A 23,733-nucleotide genomic window follows, 5' to 3' on the forward strand; every position below is an offset into this window, starting at 1 on the left:
GCAGCAGAAGGGCCTGGGCCGCCGGGCTCCTCCATCACGTGGCCGCGAATGTGTTCGCTCTGTTCTGCCAGACTGGGGCTAGCTGAGCAAAATACAGTCGAGCTCTGGGCTGCTGGCCAAGCTTTTATTTCACTTTGGAGCTTACAGCCACATATTTGCTGTTTGGCAGGACATCCACTGGGGTATATTTGGATAGTAATCTAGCATTGTTTTGCTGCCTTTTTTCTTTTCTCTTTTTTTTTCCCTTCTCCTCTGTTTTTTTTTGGTCTTTTCTGAGTGCGCACAGCCAGTGTGCTCCCCACGCTTACCCTGGCCAGGCCAGCCCAGGTTTCTCAGCCTGCACCGTTATGTCTGTGCTCTCAGAGCTCACAGCCATGACCTTTGATAAACATGAGTCAAAGCAATTAACTTTCTTTTATTGAAAACCGGTGGATGTCCTGCCCTCTGCCCCCGATGTGCCGATAAGGGAGCTGTGTTGTTACTCTTTCCAAGATCAAAAGCTTCACCAGGGTTTGATTGAAGTCCAATTGTGGAAGGAAGTAGCTGTGCTGGAGCTCTGAAAATAGCAAGAATTGTTAAAATAATAGAGTGTGTCCTTGTGTGTCTTTATAATATCTAAAACTTCTTTTAGGGGGAAGGGGGTGGCTTTCCTCTGGTTCTCAAATGAAAATATTAGCAAGTGTCTTGGGAAAACAGGAGTGTGCTGGTAGAGGAACAAGTATTCCTCTCTGGATTTCTTACTTCAGCTCTGTTCTCCACCCCAGGCTTGCCTTCCTCTGAAGCTGTTTGCAGGCAGCCTGACTCATGCAGGAAAATAAAGCTGGATTTGATTTTTAACTGTATGGGAGGCTTTGGGTTTGGGGGGGATAAAGGCTTTATGATGCAAACCCGTTTCTTCCTCTGTGAAACAAAAATGAGCTGTTCAAAATCCAGCCTGCTTTGGAAAGTTGGCTCTGGGTTCGAACCCCCACCAGCTCCGAGGGCACCCTCCTGTGAAAGCAGAGTTCAAAGAGACATAAGGCTTGGGGAGGGGGTACAAGGCATGAGTGCAGGCAGGAGTGTTTGAGGAGCAGTTCCTGTTACTTGGTGAGGGACATCGCAAACTGGGGTTTGGTTGGCTTGCTTTACATGGACCGTGCTGAGCCTGCAAGTTGGGTTTTAGGGTGATGTTATCAGGCACTTTGAACTGTGCCTGAGCAGATCCATACTGGCAAAAGCTGGACTACTTCTCCCCAAATCTGAGCATTCTTATTTAAGATAGACATTTACAGTTTCCTTCTCAGTCTTTCCTGCCTCCTCAGGGAGGAGAGAACCTGGGGGAAAGAGCCCTGTGGTAAGACCCTGGGCTGGCATCAGCTTCAGGGAAGGAGAGCTTGGTTCTTTTTGAAGATCTCAGCTTTTTAAAATGTCCATTAGCAGTTGCAGTGTTAATTGAAACCTCAAGGTGAATAATTAGAAATGAAGATGATAGTTTTGCCCTGGTTGCTGTAGGAGCTGCTTTGGGGCTGATACAGTTGTGACCTGTTTGAACTCAGAGCAGGATTTTACCCGGTAAAAAACTCAGGTGCTTGCACGCAGCTGCTACAGGACAAGATAATCCCCATGTGAAACCAGCCCTCCTCTACTTTCCTTTTAGCCAACTGGACTCAAAGTCACTAATTACTTGAGTCAAATCTTTGCATTGTAGATAAATGCTATCAAGTAATAAGCCCAGAGGACTGTGCAGATCCAGTGAAGCCCTTTGATTTGTCATATGAGCCTTCAGGACTAGAATTTTCCTAACCCCTTACGTTACTAGGACAGGATCTGTTACTTCTTCATTTGAGCCTTGCTGTTACCTTGCAGAAGGAATTATTTAGTCTTTCTTCAGCCACTTAAACATTTCTTTAAGCCAGAAGGTTTTCTGTATCTAACATCTGTAAAACATTCTGCCCAGAACACTTCTGTTCCCTGCCCTTACTGGGTTTGGATGGATCTTTGGTACACAGACTGCTTCATTGTCTCCTGGAAATGTTAGGTATCCCAAAGCTTTGCTGAGGGGCACCTTGGGGGTCAGCTCAAAGATGTTTATACAATCAGCAGCTTGAGCTGCTCTGAGAAACAGCCTTGACTGATCTCTAGGAGCTGCTGAAACTCATCAAGCAGCTTCCTGCTACCCAATTACCCAGTTGAGCAGAAAAAGGCAAGGTGTTTCTCTTGCTTTTGATTTGTTGACTTTAACCCATTCTTTGGCAGTCTTCAGTAACTGTGGATGCTCATAACTGAGATAGCAGCAGGAAGAGGGCTGGAGAGGATCTTTGATCCTGCAAATGCTGGTCTGTGTGTTAGTGGTGTCCCTTGAGTGGCCAACATGCAGGTTCCAGCATAAATCTATAGCCCTCTGCTTCTTGAGTGAGTCCCACCCAGCATCCCTCACCTGGTGTTTTGGCTTGCATTTGAACAAAATCTTTTAACAACAACAAAATCCCCCCCTCCAACCACCCCCCTCCTCACTCCAAACCCAGCACTGTATGTTTCATTGCTGCCAGAACAAATTTGTTGATTCCCAAACACTCCTACTGTGTCTTGGTTGGAAGACTTGAATTGCTTGCATAACAAGTGGTGCACATAGCCCGAAAAAGCTCTTTCTAGCAGAGCTCTGGGTTCCACTACAACTTAGAAGGAGAAAGAAGTGCTCAGACTGTACCAGAGAGCTGGGCTGGCCACACCTGACTGTCTTCTCCAGTGGTTTTTATTAAGACAGGACATGGGCCTGAGTGGTTTAATGGCTCTCAGCACCCCATGTGTCTGTGTGGAATTCAGAGAGCTTGTCAAGTGGCAGGGCAGTTGTCAAACAAACCATTTTGCATGGAATCACTGGGTGGGCTGAGGTGGATGGGATGAGGGGAAAAGATTTTCTCATTTCCAGTACAGAACAAGAGGATTAAGTGACTTTCCTGACTGCTACAATCATAAGTTGGTGAATGCTTTCCTTTTTCCCTTCCTGCCCAAGGAACTGGTTTCATGAGCAGCAACATCTCCTTGGGTTCTTTAATGTGTAAGGAGGCTCCTGCAGCCTTCTTCAGGCAGGGAGTTAAGAGCAAGAGCTCCTTTCATTTACACTGTTAGCAATATGTGTGGGTACCTCTCTGCCAGCAGCTTCTGAAGCTGTCAGGAGGAGGCTGGGAAGAGCTGCACAGAACCCATTTCTCCAGGAAATTATGCTGAAGGATAGCTGTCAAGTATTGGAGCACTGAAATGAAGCTTGCAGAGTAACTGGAAGGCTGTTTGGTATCTTTGCTGCATGCACAGCCTTTAGCCAGGCAGATAGGAACAGCTCTTGCCCACAGGTTAGATCCATGCAGGCAGGTTTCCATCTGCCCAGGATCTGTCACTGCAGGAGTGAGGATTTGGTGAGTGCATTGATTGCTCCAGCAGTGGCTGGAAATGCTTAGGAAGGAGCAGATGGAAATGCTGAGCAGTTGTGGCAGTGGCAGAGCTTGATCTGGTGGATGCTGAGTGGTCTGTGCAGTAACCTTTTGAGTGCAGAGAGGGCTCTCTGGTCTTCCCCAAGTAGCCTGGGGGTGTAACTGAATATTTACTGGGGGGTTTTATTTTTTGAAAGGAAGTTCTGTGAGTGCAGGAGCTGGAATGCATATTAATAACAAGCCTTTCCATCACCAGCATTTGACTGAGTTTTGCTCAGGCATCGAGCCCTCGAAGACTGGATCCAGGCAGCAAAATGGAGGCAAAGGAGGCAGGGTCAAATTCTCAGGTTACTGAGCAAGGGAGCTGCAAGGCTGGGTGGCCACCTCATCCCTGGCAGCTAGGACAAGCCTTCTGAACCAGGTAAAGATGGGTTGAAACTTCTGCTTCAATGAGTGCTTCTCCCAGTCTTCAGGGTAGGTGTGAGCAGAGGGTGGACTGCAGCATCTCGCTGGGTGTGAGCTGTGTGGAATGTGTGTGCACACAGATGGCCTGGGCATGAGGAAGCAAGAGCTTCTCACCTGAGAAGAGGTGAGTTACTTCTGGTGAGGTGCACCAGAACACAGGCTTAGCTTCTGTAGGCAGAACCATCTTTATGGATCATGAGACCAGCCTTGGAGCACTACAAACCTGGTCAGTGCTGTTTGCTTTAGTCCTTCTGCATTGGTAAAAAGAGAGCAAAGAAGAAACTAATGTGAGCTTTACTGCATTCAAAAATTAATAAATACAAACTAGTCATTTCTGTGGCACAGCTCTACTTGGTGCCATTTTTTTTATATCCAACATACAGAGGGCTTTGGAATGGAAGAAGAAAAGCTGCACATCTGAGTTTGAGATAAAATAAGATGATCTCTGTGACAGAGACAGCAGAAATGATGTGATGTGACAGTTGCTGTAGCAACACCACCTACTTCATGAAAATCAGAGTTAACAGGAGTGTAAAAGGTAAAGCCCACATAGTTTTCCCAGCCTGTGAGTTGCTGCTGCCCTCAGCTTGCGGTGCTTCCCAGCTCTCCAGTGCTCTTAGGGCACAGCCAGGCGATTTTCTGCTGGGCCAGCTCCCGCAGACCCAGCCTGGGGGCTCAGCGTGGGAGTTCTGCAGGAGCCCTGATGTCTGCACTGCCGTTGCCTGCGGGTGACCCGGTGAATAAGGGGGAAATGGAGGATTGTGTCCTGTCCTGCCCTCCCCCCAGATCCTCTGCAAAGCCTTGGATAACAAAAGTGCTGTCTCACAGGTATCCTGTGGGCTGCCCAGGTTTGCAAGAAGGAAGCCAGAGCAGTAGGTTTGGTTTGCTGACTGGGATCAGCACTGTGAGATTTCAGGTAAATTGTTAAGTGTTGTAGAGACTGAAGCTGGCAGAGCTAAGTCCATTGGCACTTCCCCTCTCCCAAACCACCCCACAACAGTGGTGTTCATAGCAGAGTTGTGTTGCCTCTGGAGGCACATTGGCATTCATCAGGATGGTGCTCAGCTGATTGTCTGTCTGCTGGCTCTGTGCCTGGTTGGGTAGAGGCTTCTACAGCATAGTCTGCATTCAGAGAGGGTAGAAAGGTCTCTGTTAAACCTTTCAGTCCCAGGACAGTTTGAAAGTTCTTTGGGATGTCTGCACTGACAGCTGATGGTGAAACGTGCAGCTCTGGTTACTGATATTGCAAATGAGGCTGCTCCTGGCTTGCACTTCATGACAGTTCCCAGGGCATGAGGTCCTCTGTGTGCATTTTTAACCTGCAGACATCCAAAGTGAGGGGAAAGAGCTTGAAAGAAGTGGCAGTGGAGTTAATCATAGAATGGCTCAGGCTGGAAGGGACCTCAGAGCTCATCTGCTCAAACCTCCCTGCCACAGGCAGGGACACCTCTCAACTAGACTCTTGCTGCTCAAGGCTTCATCCAGTTGGCCTTGACCACCCCCAGGGAGGAGGCAGCCACAGCCTCCTTGGGCAGCCTATTCCACCCTCCTACTGAAGAACCTCTTCCTCAGCTCCAGTCTAACCCTGCTCTGCCTCAGCTCCAAAGCATTCCCCCTTGTCCTGTCTCCAGACACTCTCAGGAAAAGTTTCTCTGGAGCTTTGTCTGTGTGATCCCTTCAGGTACTGGAAGGGACTTAAAGGTCCCCCTGAAGTTGGGATTTTTTGCTGGTTTGGGGTTTTTGCTGGTTTGGGGTTTTGCTGTTGTGGGTTTTTTCCCCCCTGAAACTTGTGTGTAAAAGCAAACGAGATTCTGCAGTTACTGAGCTGTAGCAATCCAAGCAGAAGTTTCCTCATTTTGCTAGTTTGGGTTCTTTCTTTCCAAAACACATTGGAGGGTCCTAATTTAAGGCAGAGAGGAAAAAAAAATGTTCTCAGTCTTACTTAGAAGGTTATGGGAACAGTGTGTCCCCATTCTGGCATCTCCACTTCTTCAGCTGTGGTTGCGTTGTACAAACCTCTCCCTCTGAAGCAGCGAGGTAGTTTTGTCACATAAAGAAGGTCTTTTGGTTTTGTGAACAAAGAATGTCAAAAAGTACAAAGGCAGAGAGCCCAAAGCTGCTGCAGCAGCTGGTTCAGCTGTGTGTGTCCAGAGCAGATTTGCAGGTTGCTGTAACCCTGCCCAGTGACCCCTTTTTTCCTGAGGGATCTCTGCGAGCAGCTGCTAGCATCTGCTGCCTGCCTCCCAGCCTGGCAGCCGGAGGAGGTGGACCTGCTTCACGTGGCTGCTCCGTGCCAGCTGAAATCTCCCTTGGCTGTGTTTAGGTAACACACCCAGGCAAGGAGGGCCTGGGTGGCAGAACTGGGTAACAGGTAGATGAGTCACGGGTGGCACGATGCTGTCCGGACGACACAGGGGCTTTCTGCAGGACCTGTTCCCTGCCGGCTGTCCTGCCTGGCAGGCAGCCAGACAAACAGGACAAGGGGACAGCAACTCGGTCTGGAATCTTGCAGAGCACACTGGCAGTGCCATGAGCTCATCTTGAGTAAAAGTGTTGTCCTTTTGGTGCTGTTCTACGTGAGTGCACAGTAATGGGTGCTGTGTGAGGCTGTTACCTAAAGCAGAGGCTCTGTCTAAGATCTGCTCCTTGAGACTGGGTTATTAAGGCTGGGTATGTAGTTGTCCAAGGGAAGAAAAATGGATCTCTTTTTTCTCCTTCAGAACAGATTAACAACTCTGGTGCTTCTCTGGAACATTCCCTTTAAGAAAAGGAAGGAGAATTGTACTTTCTGAGGAGCCTTGCTATATGTGAACTGTGAATTAGCAGAAACACACAGAGATCGTAGAATTGTTTGGGTTGCAAAAGCCCTCTAAGATCATCAAGCCCAACCATCAACCTAACACCACCATGGCCATTATCCATGTACCCAAGTGCCATGATGTGCCAAAGGATGTCAGGAAGCTCCAATGCACTAGAGAATATCAGCATCCTGAAGTGTGCTTCTAAGCCAAGTGTAAATCAGAGCTAAACATCTGAGCACCTGAGCCCTGCAGCCTCTCATCAGGCCCTGGCCTCACCAAATGCCATCCTGGCCCATCTTGGTAAGGAAAGCAGCACCCTCCCACACAATCAGCAAGGCATTTCAGAGGGATTTCATGCATTTCCAGAGTCTGAAAATCCTGTGCAGTGTCCCTGGAGCAGGGTCAAACCCTCTGTTGCTGTAGCACTTCAGCAAGGGAAATGCACAGAGCGGGAACAGCTGCTTCCAGGTATCTTGCAGGGCTTGGTTTGGGAGGGAATCAAATTTCCTTTCAGACCTGGGCCCTTGCTGAGCTAAGTGCTGCCTTCACACAGCCTGAAGAGGGGTGAGGCTTTCAGAGTAGGGACCTTGGGGAAGATCTAGCCTGAAGTCCAGTAGACATAATGGAAAAATCTTACCTGCTGGTGCTTCTTATTTGTTTATTTATGGCTTTTGAAGGGCAGAATGTTACTGGCACAGCAGGCATAGAATATTCCTTGCACGTTGTGCTAACTGCATACAGGACTTGCAAAGTCAAGCCCTCAGAAGTCTGCAGAGGCTTGACTGAAGGCCACCTGTGCAGCTTCAGCCAGCCAGCCCCCCCTGCCCTGACTGCTTGCAGGCTTTCATTAGGTCCTATCCTCTTTTTTCCCTTTTCCCTCTGAATGCAGAGCTCAGACCAGCTCTGGGTTGAGTCAGGGCAGCATCAGGAAGGAAGCGATTGTCTGTAGGATCTTGGATCTTGATCTCATTTGCTGCAGATGTGAGAGGATGCAGGGAAGGGCAGGAGGAGAAGGGGAAATCTGGCAGGAAGGACAGAAGGATTATGTCTGGAGACTCTGGATTTTGCCGTGGAGCTTCAGCACATCTTTGACCAAGTCATTCGATGGTGTGAGCTTGTCACACTGTGTGTCTCCATCCCTTTGGTCAGGAGCCCACTTTGACACCTTGGGTGTCAAAGCCTCCCTCATCCTCGCCCTCCTCACCTCCTTGCCACTGTCTTAGCTCTGAGTCCTAATCAGTTACTGGAATTCCCAGAATCCCAGAATGCCAGGTTGGAAGGGAGCCCGAAGATCATCTGGCCCAACCTTTCTAGGTGATAGTGCAGTGACAATGAGCTGGCCCAGCACCCTGGCAAGCTGAGTCTGAAAACTGCCCAATGCAGGGGACTGCACTGCTGCCCTTGGGAGATGATTCCAGTGGCTGACTGTGCTCATGGTGACAAACTGCCCCATTCTCACCCAGCCTTAGCATACAGGCAGTAGGTGTTCCAAAGGCAAACCAAGGGGCAGGAGCAGCACTCTAGGAGCTTCCCTCTCTCCCAGTGCCCAGGCCACTAGCACAGGAACAGGAGCTTCCCTCTCTCTCAGTGCCCAGGGAAGTGCAAAGCTTGCCAGACATTTTTAACAGGTTCAAAACAAAGTATTTTTGCTGGCCCCTTTTCGGGAAACCTTAGAACCATTTTGGCAGCAACATCATTGATTGGAGCACACCAATCCAAACAGAAGGGTTGAAATCTGGCAAAGGGCTGAGGAACTGGAGACTGCATCCTCTAATGGGAAGTGTCAGACAATCTTAATAAGACTTCCAGTCCTGCCTGTAATAATACTGGAGAGGCCCAGAGCGGGAGGCACACAATGCTGAGAGGGGAAGTGACAGCTCTCTTGTAATTAAATGCACAAGGTTTGTAAACAATGCTGAAGGCTTTCAAAAGCACACCTCCTAAAAACACTGCAGTGTGCCAGGCTGTTGGGGGGTGCTAAGAGCTGGGTCTATGTCATGGTTGCACTGGATTAAAATCCTTCTTTCCTCAGGAAGTGTTTGCAGTCACCCCATGCTCAGCAGAATCGAGTTGGTATAAGGTAACAAACAGAGGAATGGCTGTGCCAGGTTGGAGCATGAGGCAAAACAATCTCCTCTTGCCTCAGGAGAAGATCAGGCTCCTCTAATAACTGCTTGCATCAGTACAGCCAGGGGTGAAGTGTCTTCTTCACCCCCAAGGCAGAGAGAGGGGTTGGGTTTGTCCTGCCCTGTGAGGGCTGGAGGATCACACAGTGTAGGTTGTCACTCCCTTGAGTGCTGGTATAGATTATGGTCTTACTGTCCATAGACTTGTTCTGGTTTCTGGAGGACACTCAGATGCTCACAGTAGGGAAATTAGATGATGTTTGTAACATTGTAGCTGAGGAATTACAGTCTGGTGAGATGCTGTCCTTACATCATAGAATCACATAATGGCTCAGGTTGGAAGGGACCTCAGGGATGATCTACTCCAACCTCCCTGCCCTGGGCTGGGACATCTCTCAACTAGACTCAGCTGCTCAAAGCCTCATGCCTTGAACACCCCCAAGGAGGAGGCATACATAGCTCCCCTGGGCAGCTTGTTCCAGAGTTTCACCACCCTCCTACTGAAGAACTTTTTCCTCAGCTCCAGTCTAACCCTGCTCTCCCTCAGCTTCAAACCATTCCCCCTTGGCCTGTCTCTAGATACCCTGATGAAAAGTCCTTTGCAACCTTCCTGCAGGATCCCTTCAGGCAGCTCTAAGGTCCCCCTGGAGTCTTCTCTTCATCAGGCTGCACCCCCCCAGCTCCCTCAGCCTGTCCTCATAGCAGAGGTGCTCCAGCCCTTGGATCATCTGTGTGGCCTTTTCTGGTCTCAGTTGTAGGATGTTCCTTTTACTCCTCTCAAATTCCTCTGCCTGTGGGGATTTCTGCTGGTCTCAGTTCCTGCCTATTGCCTTGTGTTCTGCACTGAGGGAACCTTTCCTGGCGGTGGAAAGGGTTAATGCAGACATGGATGACAGATGAGTCTGGGCCAGGCTGTGAGTTGGAGGAATAGAACTATCCTAAGGAGCTGGCCAGCACCCAGGTGGATAGAGATTTGGAAACTGCATGGGCAAGGCATTGGGGTGAGGAGCATCTGGCAGTGTCATTGCCCTGCTCTCTGGTCTGGCTGACAGACCCAGAGTGCCTTCAGCTGACAGAAGGAAAACCTGTGAGCAATCACTGCTTTATCTCTGGGCTGCTAATAACTTGAATGAGAAACTCCTCTTTGCTTTCTTTCCAACACGTGTGTAGAAAATAGGGGAAAATATTTTGATTAGAACGTTTCCACTCCCTCCTCTTGTCTTTCCCTCCTCGCTGTTCTCCAGCCAGCTGCTGAGCTGCTCAAGTGTGGAAGGGCTGAGGGAAGGGAAAGTTTCTGAAAATCAGGCACATTTCTATGGAGCTGAGTGATTCAAAACTGAGCTCCACGTAATTCAGAAGGGATCTCTTGCAGTACAAGCAAGAAGCCTGTGCAGCTGAAGAGGTTCTTTCCATCTGAACTCCCTTGGGCACAGCTGGGGTGTTCCAGAGGAGGAAGTTTAAGGGTCAGGTTATGGTGCTTTTGCTCCCCATGATACCAGCTCAGCATTTTGGGTTTGTAGGTGCATGAAAATGCTGTTGTGCTCTTGAATTGTGAATTTTAATCACTGCAAGCAATTAAAAGCTGCTGGGTTGGTTGTTCTCTCTCACCAGCCGTTTGGTGACCTAGATGACACAAGTGGATGGCCTGAGTCCATCTCTCTCTTTGAACAAGGAACTGCACTGAAATATTGCCATTACGTTGGACTTCCTCACTGGCAGTCTCTGCTGGGAGGAGGAGGAGGACTGGGAGGGTTAGAACAGCTACATTTCTTTCAAGTCCTTGCTGGAAAATGTTCTGCCAGAGAAACACCAGGAGCATTAGCAAGGGCAAGATGCTGGGGCAGCCGTGCCTGCTGGGGTTGTCACAACCTGCAGGTTCCTGTGCCAGGAGGCACCTGGAGCTGCCTGTCCTGGCACACTGCTGGGGAGGCCTCCAGACAAAAGGCCAGTGTTGACATAATTGTGGTCTCTCCAGGCCATGCTTGAGACACATCCCAGGGTGGTATGAGGGGAAGTTTCCATTAACCATTGTTCCCAGCTTGCATCCACCACCACCGTGGAGCTGTGCAGCTGGATTTCCAAAAGAGCTCAACGCTGAAGAGCTCTCATTTCAGCAGCTGAAACAGAGGGGCCAAGTTCTTTCCAGAACACTTGGCAATCCTCGGCCCCCATTGAGAACAAAGCTAAGCACATGAAATAGTGCAGCTTTGGCCGCTGTTGTGCCTGCAGGCTGTTGGAATAACACAGGGACTGGCAACAAAGGCAGCTGGCTCCAGAGCCCCAGCAGCCAGGGGCTTTACCTCTGCTGGTGCTGGAGGCTTCCTCCTTGGCCAATTCCTTGTGCATCACAGCCTCCGACCAGCTCTTTCTCTGGCTGTTTTGACAGCTGTGGAGCCTGCTGATGTGAGGATTAGTGGGCTGCTGGGCACATGACGTTCAGCTTGCTGTGCTTATTTGACCTACCTCTGATTGCGAGGAATTTAGTGCATAAAAATAACACCCTGCACAAATTTGGCAGGAGGCCACATGGCTCAAGTGCTGTGCACCCACAGGGAGAGGGGCTGGGAGAGCCCTGTAACATGAGGCCACTTACTGTACCCCTGCGGCAATGGCAGTGCCAAGGCCAGCACAGCCCCTGCCTTCCTCTTGGCTTACCAGGAGCCCCAGCACCGCTCAGACGCGATGGCCACTATCCAGTGAGCTAACGAGGACAGGCTCCTGGCTCGCCTGGTGGGCAGAACTTGATGGAGTGAATCAAACGAGACCAAGAGCCAGGAGTTGGACAAGGAAATACAGGTTTTTCTGCCCGGGGTTTTAGACACCCTCATTAAGTGTGTTGCTCTCAGTGGAGCTCCAGATCATTTGCAGGAGCATGACAGAACAGAGAGCCAAGCTGCAGGCGCTGATGGAGGTGTGCACGTAGGAGTATCTCCCAGGGCTTCAGGCTCGTCGGTACTGATGTTTAGCTGTGTGCATGAGTTCAGGCTTTGCTTTGGTGAACAGCATTCACCTTGAGAGAGCTTTGCTTTGGTACTGGGACATCTTAACGTTTGCTGAAGGAGGGGAGAGCTTCATAGAGCAGGGGCAGTGAAAGAGATTCTTTCCAGTGAGGATGGGGAGACGCTGGCACAGGTTGCCTGGGGAGGTTGTGGCCACCCCCTCCCTGGAGGTCTTCAAGGCCAGGTTGGATGAGGCTTTGAGCAACCTGGGCTGGTGGGAGGTGTCCCTGTGAATCTATGAAATGTGTGACAGAGGGAACAAGGCAGGATCGTGATGGCTCTAGGTTCCTCTCCTCAATCACCTTGGAGATGCACTGGTTTTTCCTTTGTTTTGCTGTTGCTTTGGCGAGATGCAATGCCTCACTTGCCCCTGTTTAAAAGGAGCATTTTTGTTCTTTCTTAGAGATGTAAAATTTCCTGAGGCCAGTGGCTGGGAAGCTCATGGCATTGTGTAATGTGGCACATTCTAGGTCAGTGATAAACTGATACCCTGTATCTAGAGCTTCAGCAGTTGTTAGGTACAGGCTCTTTTGTGGCAATTAGAAGGCTGGGGCAGGTTTCACAATCGGTTTTCACTTCCAGAACCGTTCCTCATCCTCACTGTAGCCATGTCCTGAGCTAGTGTCTGCCTTTTTATCTGTATTACAGAATTGGTGAGATCTATCTGTGCATTAAAAACCTATCTGGCTGTTCTGCTACAAGCACACTCACATCAAAGGAAGCTTTCCTGCGTTTAATCCTTTAAATAAGCCTGTTTCTGCCAGCCCATAGAGCCGAAATGAGATTAGCCATCCATTTAAAGCAAGGCTCCGAGCTCGCCTCGGCGCACTGAGCCGGGGCTGGCTTCAGAGCTCGCCTCTGGGCTGGCTGTGCCCCCAGCAGCCGCTAAGGCACAGCAGCGTCCGATGCCCCCCCGGTAACGGCAGCTGGCTCCGGGCAGAGCAGAACCTCCCCTCTCGCTCCCGGGCGCTGCTTCGGCTGGAGGTGGCGGGGCGGGGGCAGGCGGAGCGCGGGGCCGTGTGCGGCGGCCAGGGGCGCCCCCGGGCGGGCAAAGAGCGGGAGGCTGCTGCCTGCCCCTGCTGCTGCCTGCCGCCGCTGTTGCCTCTGCCGATGCCCTGGAGGTGCTGCCGGCTCTGCCGCTGCCCTCATGGTGCCCTAACGGTGCCCGCTGCCTCAGGCCCCGCGGTTGCTGACTTATGATTAAGGAGGCCCAGCAGGAACCGTCCAATTTCCATCACCGAGGCGCTGGCAGCGTCTGCCGAGCGCGGAGGCAGGGGAGCAAGAGCTCGGCTGCTAGTGCAGCGCAGGCTGTGGGATCCTTCCCTCTCGCTCCTTCACCTGTCGGTGTATACATTCTGTACTAACTTCGATCCTCCTCTTCTCTTCTCCCAGGGCCTTCCTAGCCCTTTCTAGAAGCTGATTTTTATCAGCAGTGGTTTAAAATAGGAGTTCTAAAAGCCAATCCCTCTGTTACCCAGCCCGGCTTTGTGCGCTGCAATTCCCCTGTGCACCTTCTCTGCAGCCTCAATGTTGTTGCCGTGATCTTCTAGATTAAAATAAGACCTACATTGTTAGCACTGGCCTTGGAGTTAGCAATGGCATCTCGTGTTTACCCTTTTACACCCCAAATGCTGCAGATGAGGGCACAAATAAGGAAATATTATGCAGTTGCAGGATGTTTTGGTAAGTTCTTATGAAAGCTGTCGTGTCTCTAATGTCAAAGTGAATTTAGCTGATAGCCAAAGCTATGAAAGAATATCTGCTTCAATCAGCCCTCCCTCTGAAGTCTGTGAGGCTTGGACTTCTGAGGCATGTGAAAAACTTCTGAAAGTTCTGCCCCCGGGGATAGTCCGTGGTAGGCAGCTGACTTCAGGATCCTATACTTGGAACCTTTGGTTGAGATTTTAAATTGGCTTTTTAGTGGGAAGGGTGCCCAGCTCGGTGCTGTGGTATCTTGGAAGGCCTTATCTACAGTTAAAAAAGAAAACCAGGGGGGTGCCATTCTTGCCTGGGGAGAGGCTCTTCTCTCTGAGGTTTTTCTGTACCATAGAAGAGCAACGTGACCTAAGTCAGTGCTGCAGAGCACCTTTAGGTAGTTGTAGCCTTTCACATTGCTTGTTTCAGATTCCTAGGTTTGGGTTGGAAGGGACTTTAAAGCTCATCCTGTTCCAACCCCCTGCCATGGGCAGGGACACCTCCCACCAGCCCAGGTTGCTCAAGGCCTCATCCAGCCTGGCCTTGAGCACCTCCAGGGAGGAAGCGTCTACAGCCTTCCTGGGCAATCTGTTCCAGTGTCTCCCCACCCTTCACTGTCTTCTGGAGTATCACTGGCAGGATTTATGCACAGCCGCAGGTGCTTGGTGGAGTGCTTCATCACAGCTTGAAAGTGCAGGTTGCTGAGATCCTGTCCTCTGGCAAGTACTGCAGGTTGTTGATTTGTAAACTCAGTGTGCCTTCAGAGAGACAGGAGAAGAAGTCTGTGTATGAGACAGCTGGGGAAGTGGACAAAGCTGAGTGAAATGATACCACGTGGGGCTTGTTCCTGAGAGTGTGATCCTAATGAAGGGGAATGGTTTGGAGCATTGTGACTTTTGCCTGCAGCCTGGTGCAGCTCACTGTGGATTTGGGGGTCTTATGTGGGCATCCAAGCTGTGAGCAACCAGAACTGGCAACCTGATCTGCAAATAGCAGCATGAGTGTGTCTGGATCTGAACGTGCACCCTACAGAGCTTAGCAGCACCAGGTTTACAGTGAAAGCTTCAAGGATTATTGCTTCCCAAGTCTTTAGGGGTCTCGTAAAATCCATCCTCAGTGATCTGATTTGCATCTTCTCTTCTAACAGAGCCAAATTTATCCTTTATTCCTGTAGGTCAGATCTTGCCAGCAAACCGAAACACACCAAGTCCCATTGATCCTGAGACTATCCAAGTTCCTGTTGGCTACGAACCTGACCCTGCAGATCTTGCTCTTTCCAGCATTCCTGGCCAGGAGATGTTCGACCCTCGCAAGCGCAAGTTCTCTGAAGAAGAGCTGAAGCCGCAGCCCATGATTAAGAAGGCTCGGAAAGTCTTCATCCCAGATGACCTGAAGGTAAGTTGGAGCTGCTGACCAGGTTCTTCCTGCAGGCTCTGAGGCAGTTAACTGAGGTACAGCTTTGAGCACCAATCTGTTTTCTCGTGCAAGACAAATCTGCCAGCCCAAACGGGGCTGTGCTGTGGAACGAAGCCGTGCAGGGTTCTGAATGAGGCTGTGAGGGGAGGATGTCTCTTATTAGTTACACAACAGTTGAAATTCATGAGATCAATATTCATTTCCTTTGCATGCCAGAGACTTCCTGTGTGACCTTGGACAGCCTTACTTTGTCCCATATTCCCCACTTACGAAACAGTCTGCTCGTGCTTCCTTTTCCTCCATCAGCAAGGGCTGAATTCCCCAAGGAAGGATCCATCTCTTCCAGGGCCCATGGAGGTCCCTGACAGTGACACCATGAAGTAGGTTGAGTCTTCATTGGAAGCTGCTTTAGCTCTGTGGCCAGTAATGAATGGAAACACTCCTAGGTGAAAGAATCTCAGATAATTGTAGGAAAACAGAACAAAGTTATTCTGCCAAAACCTGATTTAACACAATACTTAAAAATCTGATTAATGCAACACTTCTGGGCTCCTCAGGTTAGGAAAGATGTTGAGGTGCTGGAAGGTGTCCAGAGAAGGGCAACAAAGCTGGGGAGGGGTCTGGAGCACAGCCCTGGGAGGAGAGGCTGAGGGAGCTGGGGTTGCTTAGTCTGGAGAAGAGGAGGCTCAGGGGAGACCACCTTGCTCTCTCCAACTCCCTGAAGGGAGGCTGTAGCCAGGTGGGGGTTGGTCTCTTCTCCCAGGCAAGCAGCACCAGAACAAGAGGACACAGTCTCAAGCTGTGCCAGGGGAGGTTTAGGCAGGAGGTGAGGAGAAAGTTCTTTCCAGCAAGAGAGATTGGCCATTGGGATGTGCTGCCCAGGGAGGTGGTGGAGTCCCCATCACTGGAGGTGTTCAGGAAAGGCTTGGATGTGGCACTTGGAGCCATGGTTTAGTTGTCAGGAGGTGTTAGGTACTAGGTTGGACTGGATGATCTCTGAGGTCTTTTCCAACCTTACTGATTCTGTGATTCTAGAGGTCCCTTCCAACCACCAACTTAGAGCAGCCTTGTCCATGCCTCTCACTGCTGCTGAGACACAGGGAGTGAAGAGCATGGAGAGAGGAGAACAACCTGATCAACAGATTGAGCTCATCACACAACTGTGAAGATGGCCATGATTTGCAAAATTCTGTTCCCATTTTGTCATTTCCAAGAGGATCTCTTTTATCAGATGCAGTCAGTACCCCGTTTCATTTTTCTGCTGCTGCCCCCCAAGACAAAGACTGCAGGCCTGCTGGAGTCACTGGCAAGCCCTGGCTGTGCAATTTGGAGGCTGTGCTGCCCTCTGCTTCCAGCAGACTGCCAGCATTAGGGAAGGAAGGAAGCTGCTGCTGTCCTCTGGCTCCATCCCTGGGGATGTAATAGTGTGCCTTAAAAGCACAGAGATCACAATTCCAGCAGCGTTCAGGTGGTGTGCTGCTGTCACTTGGGCTGAAGTACGCTCAGCACAGGGTTAGAAGGTTTCTCTGTCCTGTGCCACCACTCAACCTGGGCAGATTTTACTTTTGGCATGGCAGAGAGGCCACCCAGAGGAGAGGTGTCTGATGCCATGACCCAGCAGTATGCTTTTGTGGCCAAGAAGGGGTTGTGGACTCTCCTTCTGGAGAGATTCCAAACCCACCTGGACATTGGGATCTGGCCAAGCTGCTGTGAGTGCCCTGCTTTAGCACAGAGGTTTGGACTGGATGATCCTCAGAGGTCCCTTCCAGCCCACAGCATTGTGGGATTCTGTGGTACAGCAGTGGCTGTGTGGGTGTCAAGAGGCAGGAGTCTGCTTCTTAGTGCCATCGATGATATTTCCCAGGTGTCTTGACTCATCAAAGCAAACCTTGCTGAGGATGCTGCTGGACTGCTCCATACCAGAGGTGGACAATGTCAGTGTCCTGCATGCAGCAGTGGGACACAAAAGTTTTTAGCCTAAGAGCAGAAGTTCAGGGCCTTGTGTCTCCCTGAGCTAATCCCATCAGGTGCCCTTGACTCGTTGCAGAGTGCTTGACCTAAGTGCTGCTTCTGCCTTAGCATGTGGAGCTGGGTGCTGGGGGAGGGTAAGCAGATTAGAGCAGTCAATCGTCTCTGGGTTGCATGTGATTGTGAAATGCCAGCCTTACCTCTTCCAGGCCTGGATTAAGGGATTTGCCATAGCAATTTGTTAAAATAAAGAGGGATGAAGCCTAGGTGGCACACTAATAAATTGCTTAAAGCTGATTTTTATGGAGGGGAATGAGATGGGAAATTATAAACAAGATTTGGGTCATAGCTTTTTGCTGCAGGCTTGTTTGTAAGAGGATTTCTGGGGGTCCTGTCTGTTTACAGGTGAAGAGCAGTTTAGAGACACACTGGCTCCAGACCAGCATTGCTGCACACCTCCTTAAGATAAACTGCTCTGAAGTGGTTCTAGAGCACTTGTAGCAGTTGTTTTGCTCTTGCTTTGCCTTGTGCTAGCAGCAGGAGAAGGTGCAGAGCAGCAGAAAGAGGCCTGGTGTGGCTCACAGATTCATAGAATGGTTTGGGTTGGAAGGGACCTTAAAGCTCATCCAGTTCCAAGGCACTGCCATGGGCAAGGACACCTCCCACCAGCCTCAACCAACCTGGCCTTGAACACCTCCAGGGAGGAGGCAGCCACAGCGTCCCTGGGGAACCTGTTCCAGTGTCTCCCCAAGAGAGAGTTTCTTCCTCACCTCCAGTCTCACTCTGTCCTCCTCAAGCTCCAATCCATTCCCTCTCACCCTAGCAGTACAAGCCCTCATCCAAAGCCCCTTCCCAGCTTTCTGGTAGGCCTCTTTCAGCCTTTCATGCCACAGCAGCTCTCCCAGTGCTACTCAGCTGGCACACAGGCGTGGCTGGGGGTCCGTGGCTGGGGCCTGTGGCCGGGGGTCTGTGGCTGGGGTGCATGTGCAGGGGTCCGTGGCTGGGGGCCCATAGCTGGGGTCCGTGGCAGCCCCGGTGTCAGCGGCTGCGGTTTGTGTGCCGGCAGGACGACAAGTACTGGGCGCGGCGCAGAAAGAACAACATGGCGGCCAAGCGGTCACGCGACGCGCGGCGCCTGAAGGAGAACCAGATCGCCATCCGCGCCTCCTTCCTGGAGAAGGAGAACTCGGCCCTGCGCCAGGAGGTGGCCGACCTGCGCAAGGAGCTGGGCAAGTGCAAGAACGTCCTGGCCAAGTACGAGGCGCGCCACGGGCCCCTGTGAACGGCGGCGGGCGGCCGGGGCCGGGCTGGGGGGGCGCCGGGGCGGGGGGGTTTGGTTCTCTTTCGGTTTCGTTCGGTTTTGGTTGTTTATTCTTTTCTCTTGGTGTTTGGGTCGCGTTTCGTGGCGGGCTGGCAGTGGCCGGCCGGACAATGTGTTTCCTGTCTGAGAGCAGCACGCCCAGACCAACCCTTCTGGCTTCAGCACTTTACCCAGAAGCAGAAACAAAAACGACTTTACCCTGTGGGGTTGTTCGGTGTTAGTGTGTGAGAGAGAGAGAGACACGTGTGTCACACGTGTGTATGTACCGCGTGTGCCATGCTTGTGTGTGTGTGTGCCTGTACGTGCGACACATCTGTACCTCTGTGTGCGCGCTTGGGTGTGACACCTGTGACACGTACGTATGCATGTGTGCCACGTGTGTGCCACGGCCGTACATCCGTGTGCCACATCTGTATGGGGGAGTGTGTGCGTGTATGCATGTGCCACGTGTGACACATCTGTACATTAGGGCGTGTGCCACACGTGTCTGCACGTGTGTGCCTGTGTGTGTGTACAGACGTGTGCCAGGTGCGTGCCACGTCTGTGTGCGTGTGCCTGTGTGCCACGGCTGTACATGTCTGGGTGCCTCTGCGTGTGCCACGGGTGAGCCATGTCTGTACGTGTGTGTGTGCCCCCCCTGTCCCAGCACTTCCCGTCGTTACCAAGCCCTCTCCAAAGGGTGCCACATTTTGACCTGGACTGTTGAGACCCCACCCTAGGGAAGCTCTTTACGATAGGCTTTATGTTTTTTCCCCTTTGCTTGGTTTCTTTCAGTGCTGCTTCAGAGTAGGGGTTTGACTTTTCCTGTCACCAGTTCCATCCTCCTGATTTACTTGGAAAGATCCCAGTATAGAAACAAAACAAACAAAAAACACACACACACAAAAAAAAAAGGGGGAAAAAAAAAAAGAGAAAAAAAAACAACAAAACACACAAAAAAAAAGAAGTAGGTCTGACTTGTCTTTTTGGAGAGATCCAAGCTCTTGTTCTCTGTCTGATCAGAGCAGTCACCCTGCTCCTCAAGTGCACAAATCACGTAGTGCTCCACTGCAGCTCTGTTCATTTATAGATTGCTTTTGTCGTGGTTTAAGTTCTGGTGATTTCAAGCGCTGGTAGCCCGAGTTAGCTCTGCTCATGGTAGATCCATAACAGCTTCTCTGTAGCTCTTAAGGTTCCTTTTGATTTCCACAGACCCTAGGCAGGTAAGAGCCTGCTGCTCCCCCCTCCCCTCCTCTCCCTTTTGCACTGCCCGCACCTGAAGCAATAATCCTGTCGTTAGCGCATGCTGCCCGGAGGGCCCTCCCGTGGGGCTGCGTGTCCCCACCCCGCAGCAGCTCCCTCAGAGCCTTGCAAGGCAAAGGAGACTTTGTCAGCGTGCTGAGTGGCTGTCCTCACCCAGCAGCAGCTCCGTGTCTGCCTCGAACCCTTGCAAGGCAAAGGAGACCTTGCTGTCAGCATGCTGAGCGTGGCCCTGCCGTGGGGAGTGCTCCTGTGGGGAGGAGGCTGGGTGTCCCCACCCAGCAGCAGCTCCCTCAGACCCTTGCAAGGCAAAGCGGCCCTTGCTGTCAGCACGCTGAGCGTGGCCCTGCACGGGCAGCACCCCTGTGGGGAGCAGGATTGCTGCTGAGAACAAAGCTGTCAGTGTGGCCCCGCTGGCCAGGTCAGAGGGGCTTTGCTCTTGTCACTTAGTCACCCGCTGCTCCCATCCCGTTTTTGTGAGTAGAGATGAACTGAACACCTGACATCCTCCTGGGCTTTCCCCCCTCTCCCCCCACGTTTTGTACTATATTTTCTGTGGGTTCTCTCTTGCTGTTTTCCAGCCTCACTCCTCCTGGGTTAGGCCAAGTCGCCGGTTTGCAGAGCCCCTTTGGGTCGGTTGTTTTTTTGGGGTGTTGGTTTTTGTTTCGTTATCCCTTGGTGGTTGTTGTTCCGAGTGTGACACCAGCTGATGGCTCTGAACTTGCGTCGTTTTAATCTCTCTAGTCGCTTCTGAATGTGGATGTTCTGATTCCAAGTGGACTTGTGATTAAAAAAAAAAGGAAGAAACAATAATGAATGTAAGAGACACTGGGGGGGGGGGGAGCTCAGAAGGGGGTGGGGGGAAGCGGTGTCGTCATGGGCCGTGGCGAATCCCAAAGGGTTCGCTGGAGACCAAAAGGTGACACAGAGAGAGGTTTATCAAGAGTGTAAAGTTTATATACAGAAGAATTCTAGCACCTTGCTTTTGTACAGTATTTTTCAAGGACAAATACTGACAGAGTATTTTGAGAGAGAGAGAGAAAGAGAGAGATAGAGATATATATATATAGCAAAAAAAAATAAAAAGCTATTCCATGTTTATCTAGCAAAGATCTATATTCTCCTTTGGTGTACAGAGAGGAAATGCTTTGAGCTTCATTGGTTGCTTTTTATTCTCATTTTGGTTCTAGTTTTTAAACTCTTGGGTATTTTGAAGCCTTGCTGCTGGCACGTCAGCTCTTTGCTTTATAGGAGGCTTGGGGTTTATTCCTGGGGGGGGAAAACACCACCATTAAAAAGCATTAAAAAAGAAACCCAACAGAAAGAGACTTTGCTGTTTTCCAGCAGAAAGTGGACAGAGTAAGGATGAAGCACAAGGTGGATTTTCGTCCCCTCTTGATTGGCCAATACAGCATTTTGGTAAAGGCACAGAAATGATCTAAGAAACAAACCCGACCTCCCCCCCCCCCTTGCCCCGGAGTCATTTCTCAGCTGCTGCTGCTGCTAGAGTCTGCCTCCACCTGGCGTCTTTTGAACCCCTGGCTCTGTTCACCTGTGGAGTTGTTTGTGCTGCATATGGTTGTTAAGAGGTGAGGGCAGTCTGGTGCTAGATGTCTTGCTCAGAGTTTTCTGGGTGTTTTGGTGGTGTTTTCCCACACAAAGCTCACTCATTCCACGAGAGCGGGAGGCAGCCCTCTGGAGGCTGTCACAAAGCACCCAGCACCTTGTGCAGCTTTACAGACCCCCAGCACTTTGCCACTATTCCTCCTCAAACATCCCAGGCTTGTCAGCATCCCTTAGGAGGCAGCACTGGCCCTCAGCAAAGTGGATTTCCTTGAGCTGCAGAAGCTCACAGCCTGGGAAGTGCTTTGCTCAAGGTCAGCGTGGGCAGGGAAGGGACACCAAGGGTCTGGCTGGAGTTCCTGCCGCAGCCAACACGAATCAGCTTCAGCTCTTTCCTTTGGCAGAGGCTGCTGGTGGCAGGGCTTGGGTGGCCACTGCTGTGGGTGCTCTTAGCAGCAGCAGCACAGCAAATTGTCACAGCTTACAGTTCCCCCCCCAGCAGAGTTGCTCCGGGGGTGCTGAGTGTGCAGCAGCAGCGGTGTGCAGGAGGTCAGCCTTGGGGCCAGCGGCGGTCACAGCGTGACCACAAAACCTTCTTTAGAATGTACAAGGTAGCTTGGAGCAGGGTGAGAGGAAATGTTTAGTTTCTTTGGGGCAGGGAAGGGGTGGGAGATGAATAGTTTTTGTAGGCTGGGTATCAGAGATTATTAAAGTCTCAGCCCTAGAGGAGTACAGAGGTTCTCCAGCAGCCCAGAAGCTGCTCAGAGGCCTTCTCATCCCTTCCTGCTGTGCGGGAGGGTGGTGGAGCAAGCGTGAGGCTGGGGTTGGAGCTGTGCTGGAGTGAGTGGGAGGGGCTGCTCAGCTCAGCCAGCCGGGGGGAGCTGAAAAATCAGGCCCAAGACAGGGATAAAACCTGTCTAAAAGGCCAGGTTGTGTCCCTGAGTGAAAGCTGAGCTCCTGTTCAGGTGCCAGGGCTGGCTCGGCTGGGCTCAGCACACCTCTGGGCTCGGCTGCTCATGAAGGAGCTTTGTAGGTATAAGAAACTGTAATTTTATAAGAAATAGAAATATATATATTTGCAGAATGATGACTGAATAATTCACTGCCCTCTCCTACACCCTAAAGCATTGGTAAAATGCTGCTTGTCTTGGGGTTTATGTCTCGTTTTGGTTTTGTTTGGGGTTTTTTTTTCCCCTTCTGAGTTGTTTCTTTTTACAAACCAATGTCCTCTGGAAATAAACCCAACTGGAGCACCCTGGGGCTCTCCACGGGGAAAGCTCTGTGGCAGAGGAGGGGAGGAGCAGAGATTGCTTTAATCTCTTTTATCTGAGTGGTGCTGAAGTTGGCACCGTGGAAATAAAATCCTGACTTGAACCCACGAAAGCAAGAAATTCAGACCCAAAGGGGGAGGCCACCAGCGCTGTGCCCTCCGCTCTGAATCTCTGCCCTCTGTGGGTTTGTACCAGCCCCTGGGCAGCGCTTTCACACTTGGGGTGTTTGTTTTGTTGTTCTTGTTGTTGTTGCTGTTGTTGGGGGTTTTCTTTGCATGTAATTTCCACTCCAGCTGTGCGGTTTGGGTTTATTTCGTTGACTTTTTCATCCTCTGTGAAGCCAAACGTGAGGAAAAGGAAGCGATTCCAGCCATGGTATTCCTGGCAGCACCTCCAGGCAGCAGCTGGGTGAAGCACACACACACACACAAAGTCTGGGGGCAGGGCTCAAGCTGAGCCGTGGGACATGGCATGGATTGCATCCTGTGTGCTCTTCAGCCCAAATCTCTCTTTTTGTTTTTGGTTGGTTGGTTTCATTATGATTTTTTTGTTGGTTTTATGTTGGGGTTGTTTTTTTTTTCCCTTTTTGGTTTATTTTTGTTGTCTGTTATTCTTAATGTTTAATAAACTTTTAAATTTTTCTTCTCTCACCTGTGTCCTTGCTTCGCTGCCTCAGGGCTTTGGGGAGGGAGTGGTGAGAGGGAATTGGAATGGCTCCTCGCTGGCGGCTCTGGGAGTGCCTGTAGCCTCCAGTGTCCCGGGGAGGGGACAGACCTGGGGTCACGGCGGGTGCAAATGGCCCTGTGCTTGGCACTGGTGAGGCTGCACCTTGAAGCCTGGGGTCAGTTTTGGGCTCCTCACTCCCGAGGAGGACATTGAGGGCCTGGAGCAGGTCCAGAGAAGGGCAGCAAAGCCGGGGAAGGGCCTAGAGAAGAGGGGTGGGGAGGAGCAGCTGAGGGAGCTGGGGGTGTTTAGTGTGTAGAAGGGGCTGAGGGGAGACCTCATTGATCTCTACAGCCCCCTGAGAGGAGGCTGCAGTGAGGGGGAGTGTCCACAGGCAGTCTGCCCCTGCCAAAAGCAGCCTTAAATTGTAGTAACCAGCACTTGTCACTGTGCCTGGGATGGGTGCGATCCTGCTCCCTGCTGGCCTCTTTCTAACCCCACACGGCCCCTTCAATGGGAACGCCGGGGGCAGAAAAGGGGCGATGCCCGCTGCCAGTAAAGGAGCGATGCCCGCTGCCAGTAAAGGAGCCATGCCCGCTGCCCCCTGCCGCGGGCCGCCGCTGCCCCTCGCTCCGCCGCCAGGGGTCGCGCAAGAGCCGCTCTGCGCTCGGGGCCGCCCTCGGCCGCCGCTGCTGCGGCTCCGGCACCTCCGCACCGCCCTCCGCGGCCACCTCAGCTGCAAATAAACAGAGCCCCAGGGGGAAGGGTTAATGAGGCAAAGCTGCAGCCCAGCCCTGCT

At 51.3% G+C, this 23,733-nt stretch overlaps 2 protein-coding genes across 2 annotated transcripts in view; one reads left to right on the forward strand and one right to left on the reverse strand.

Moving 5' to 3' along the window:
• The window catches only part of HLF (HLF transcription factor, PAR bZIP family member), a 34,766-nt gene extending 15,819 nt beyond the window's left edge, over positions 1 to 18,947 (forward strand). Inside the window, exons 3-4 of the mRNA XM_068151013.1 lie at positions 14,668 to 14,888; positions 17,944 to 18,947. Of these exons, the coding sequence (XP_068007114.1) occupies positions 14,668 to 14,888; positions 17,944 to 18,159 (437 nt within the window). The 3' untranslated portion in view covers positions 18,160 to 18,947. The remainder of the gene's footprint in view (positions 1 to 14,667; positions 14,889 to 17,943) is intronic.
• Positions 18,948 to 19,017: 70 nt separating this feature from the next.
• Positions 19,018 to 23,733, reverse strand: part of MMD (monocyte to macrophage differentiation associated) — a 42,303-nt gene continuing 37,587 nt past the window's right edge. Inside the window, exon 7 of the mRNA XM_068151016.1 lies at positions 19,018 to 20,217. Within this exon, the coding sequence (XP_068007117.1) occupies positions 20,035 to 20,217 (183 nt within the window). The 3' untranslated portion in view covers positions 19,018 to 20,034. The remainder of the gene's footprint in view (positions 20,218 to 23,733) is intronic.

The sequence above is a fragment of the Melanerpes formicivorus genome, unplaced genomic scaffold (assembly GCF_026170545.1).
Source record: "Melanerpes formicivorus ecotype bairdi unplaced genomic scaffold, bMelFor1.0.p_v2 SCAF_21, whole genome shotgun sequence".
NCBI classification, from domain to species: Eukaryota; Metazoa; Chordata; class Aves; order Piciformes; family Picidae; genus Melanerpes; species Melanerpes formicivorus.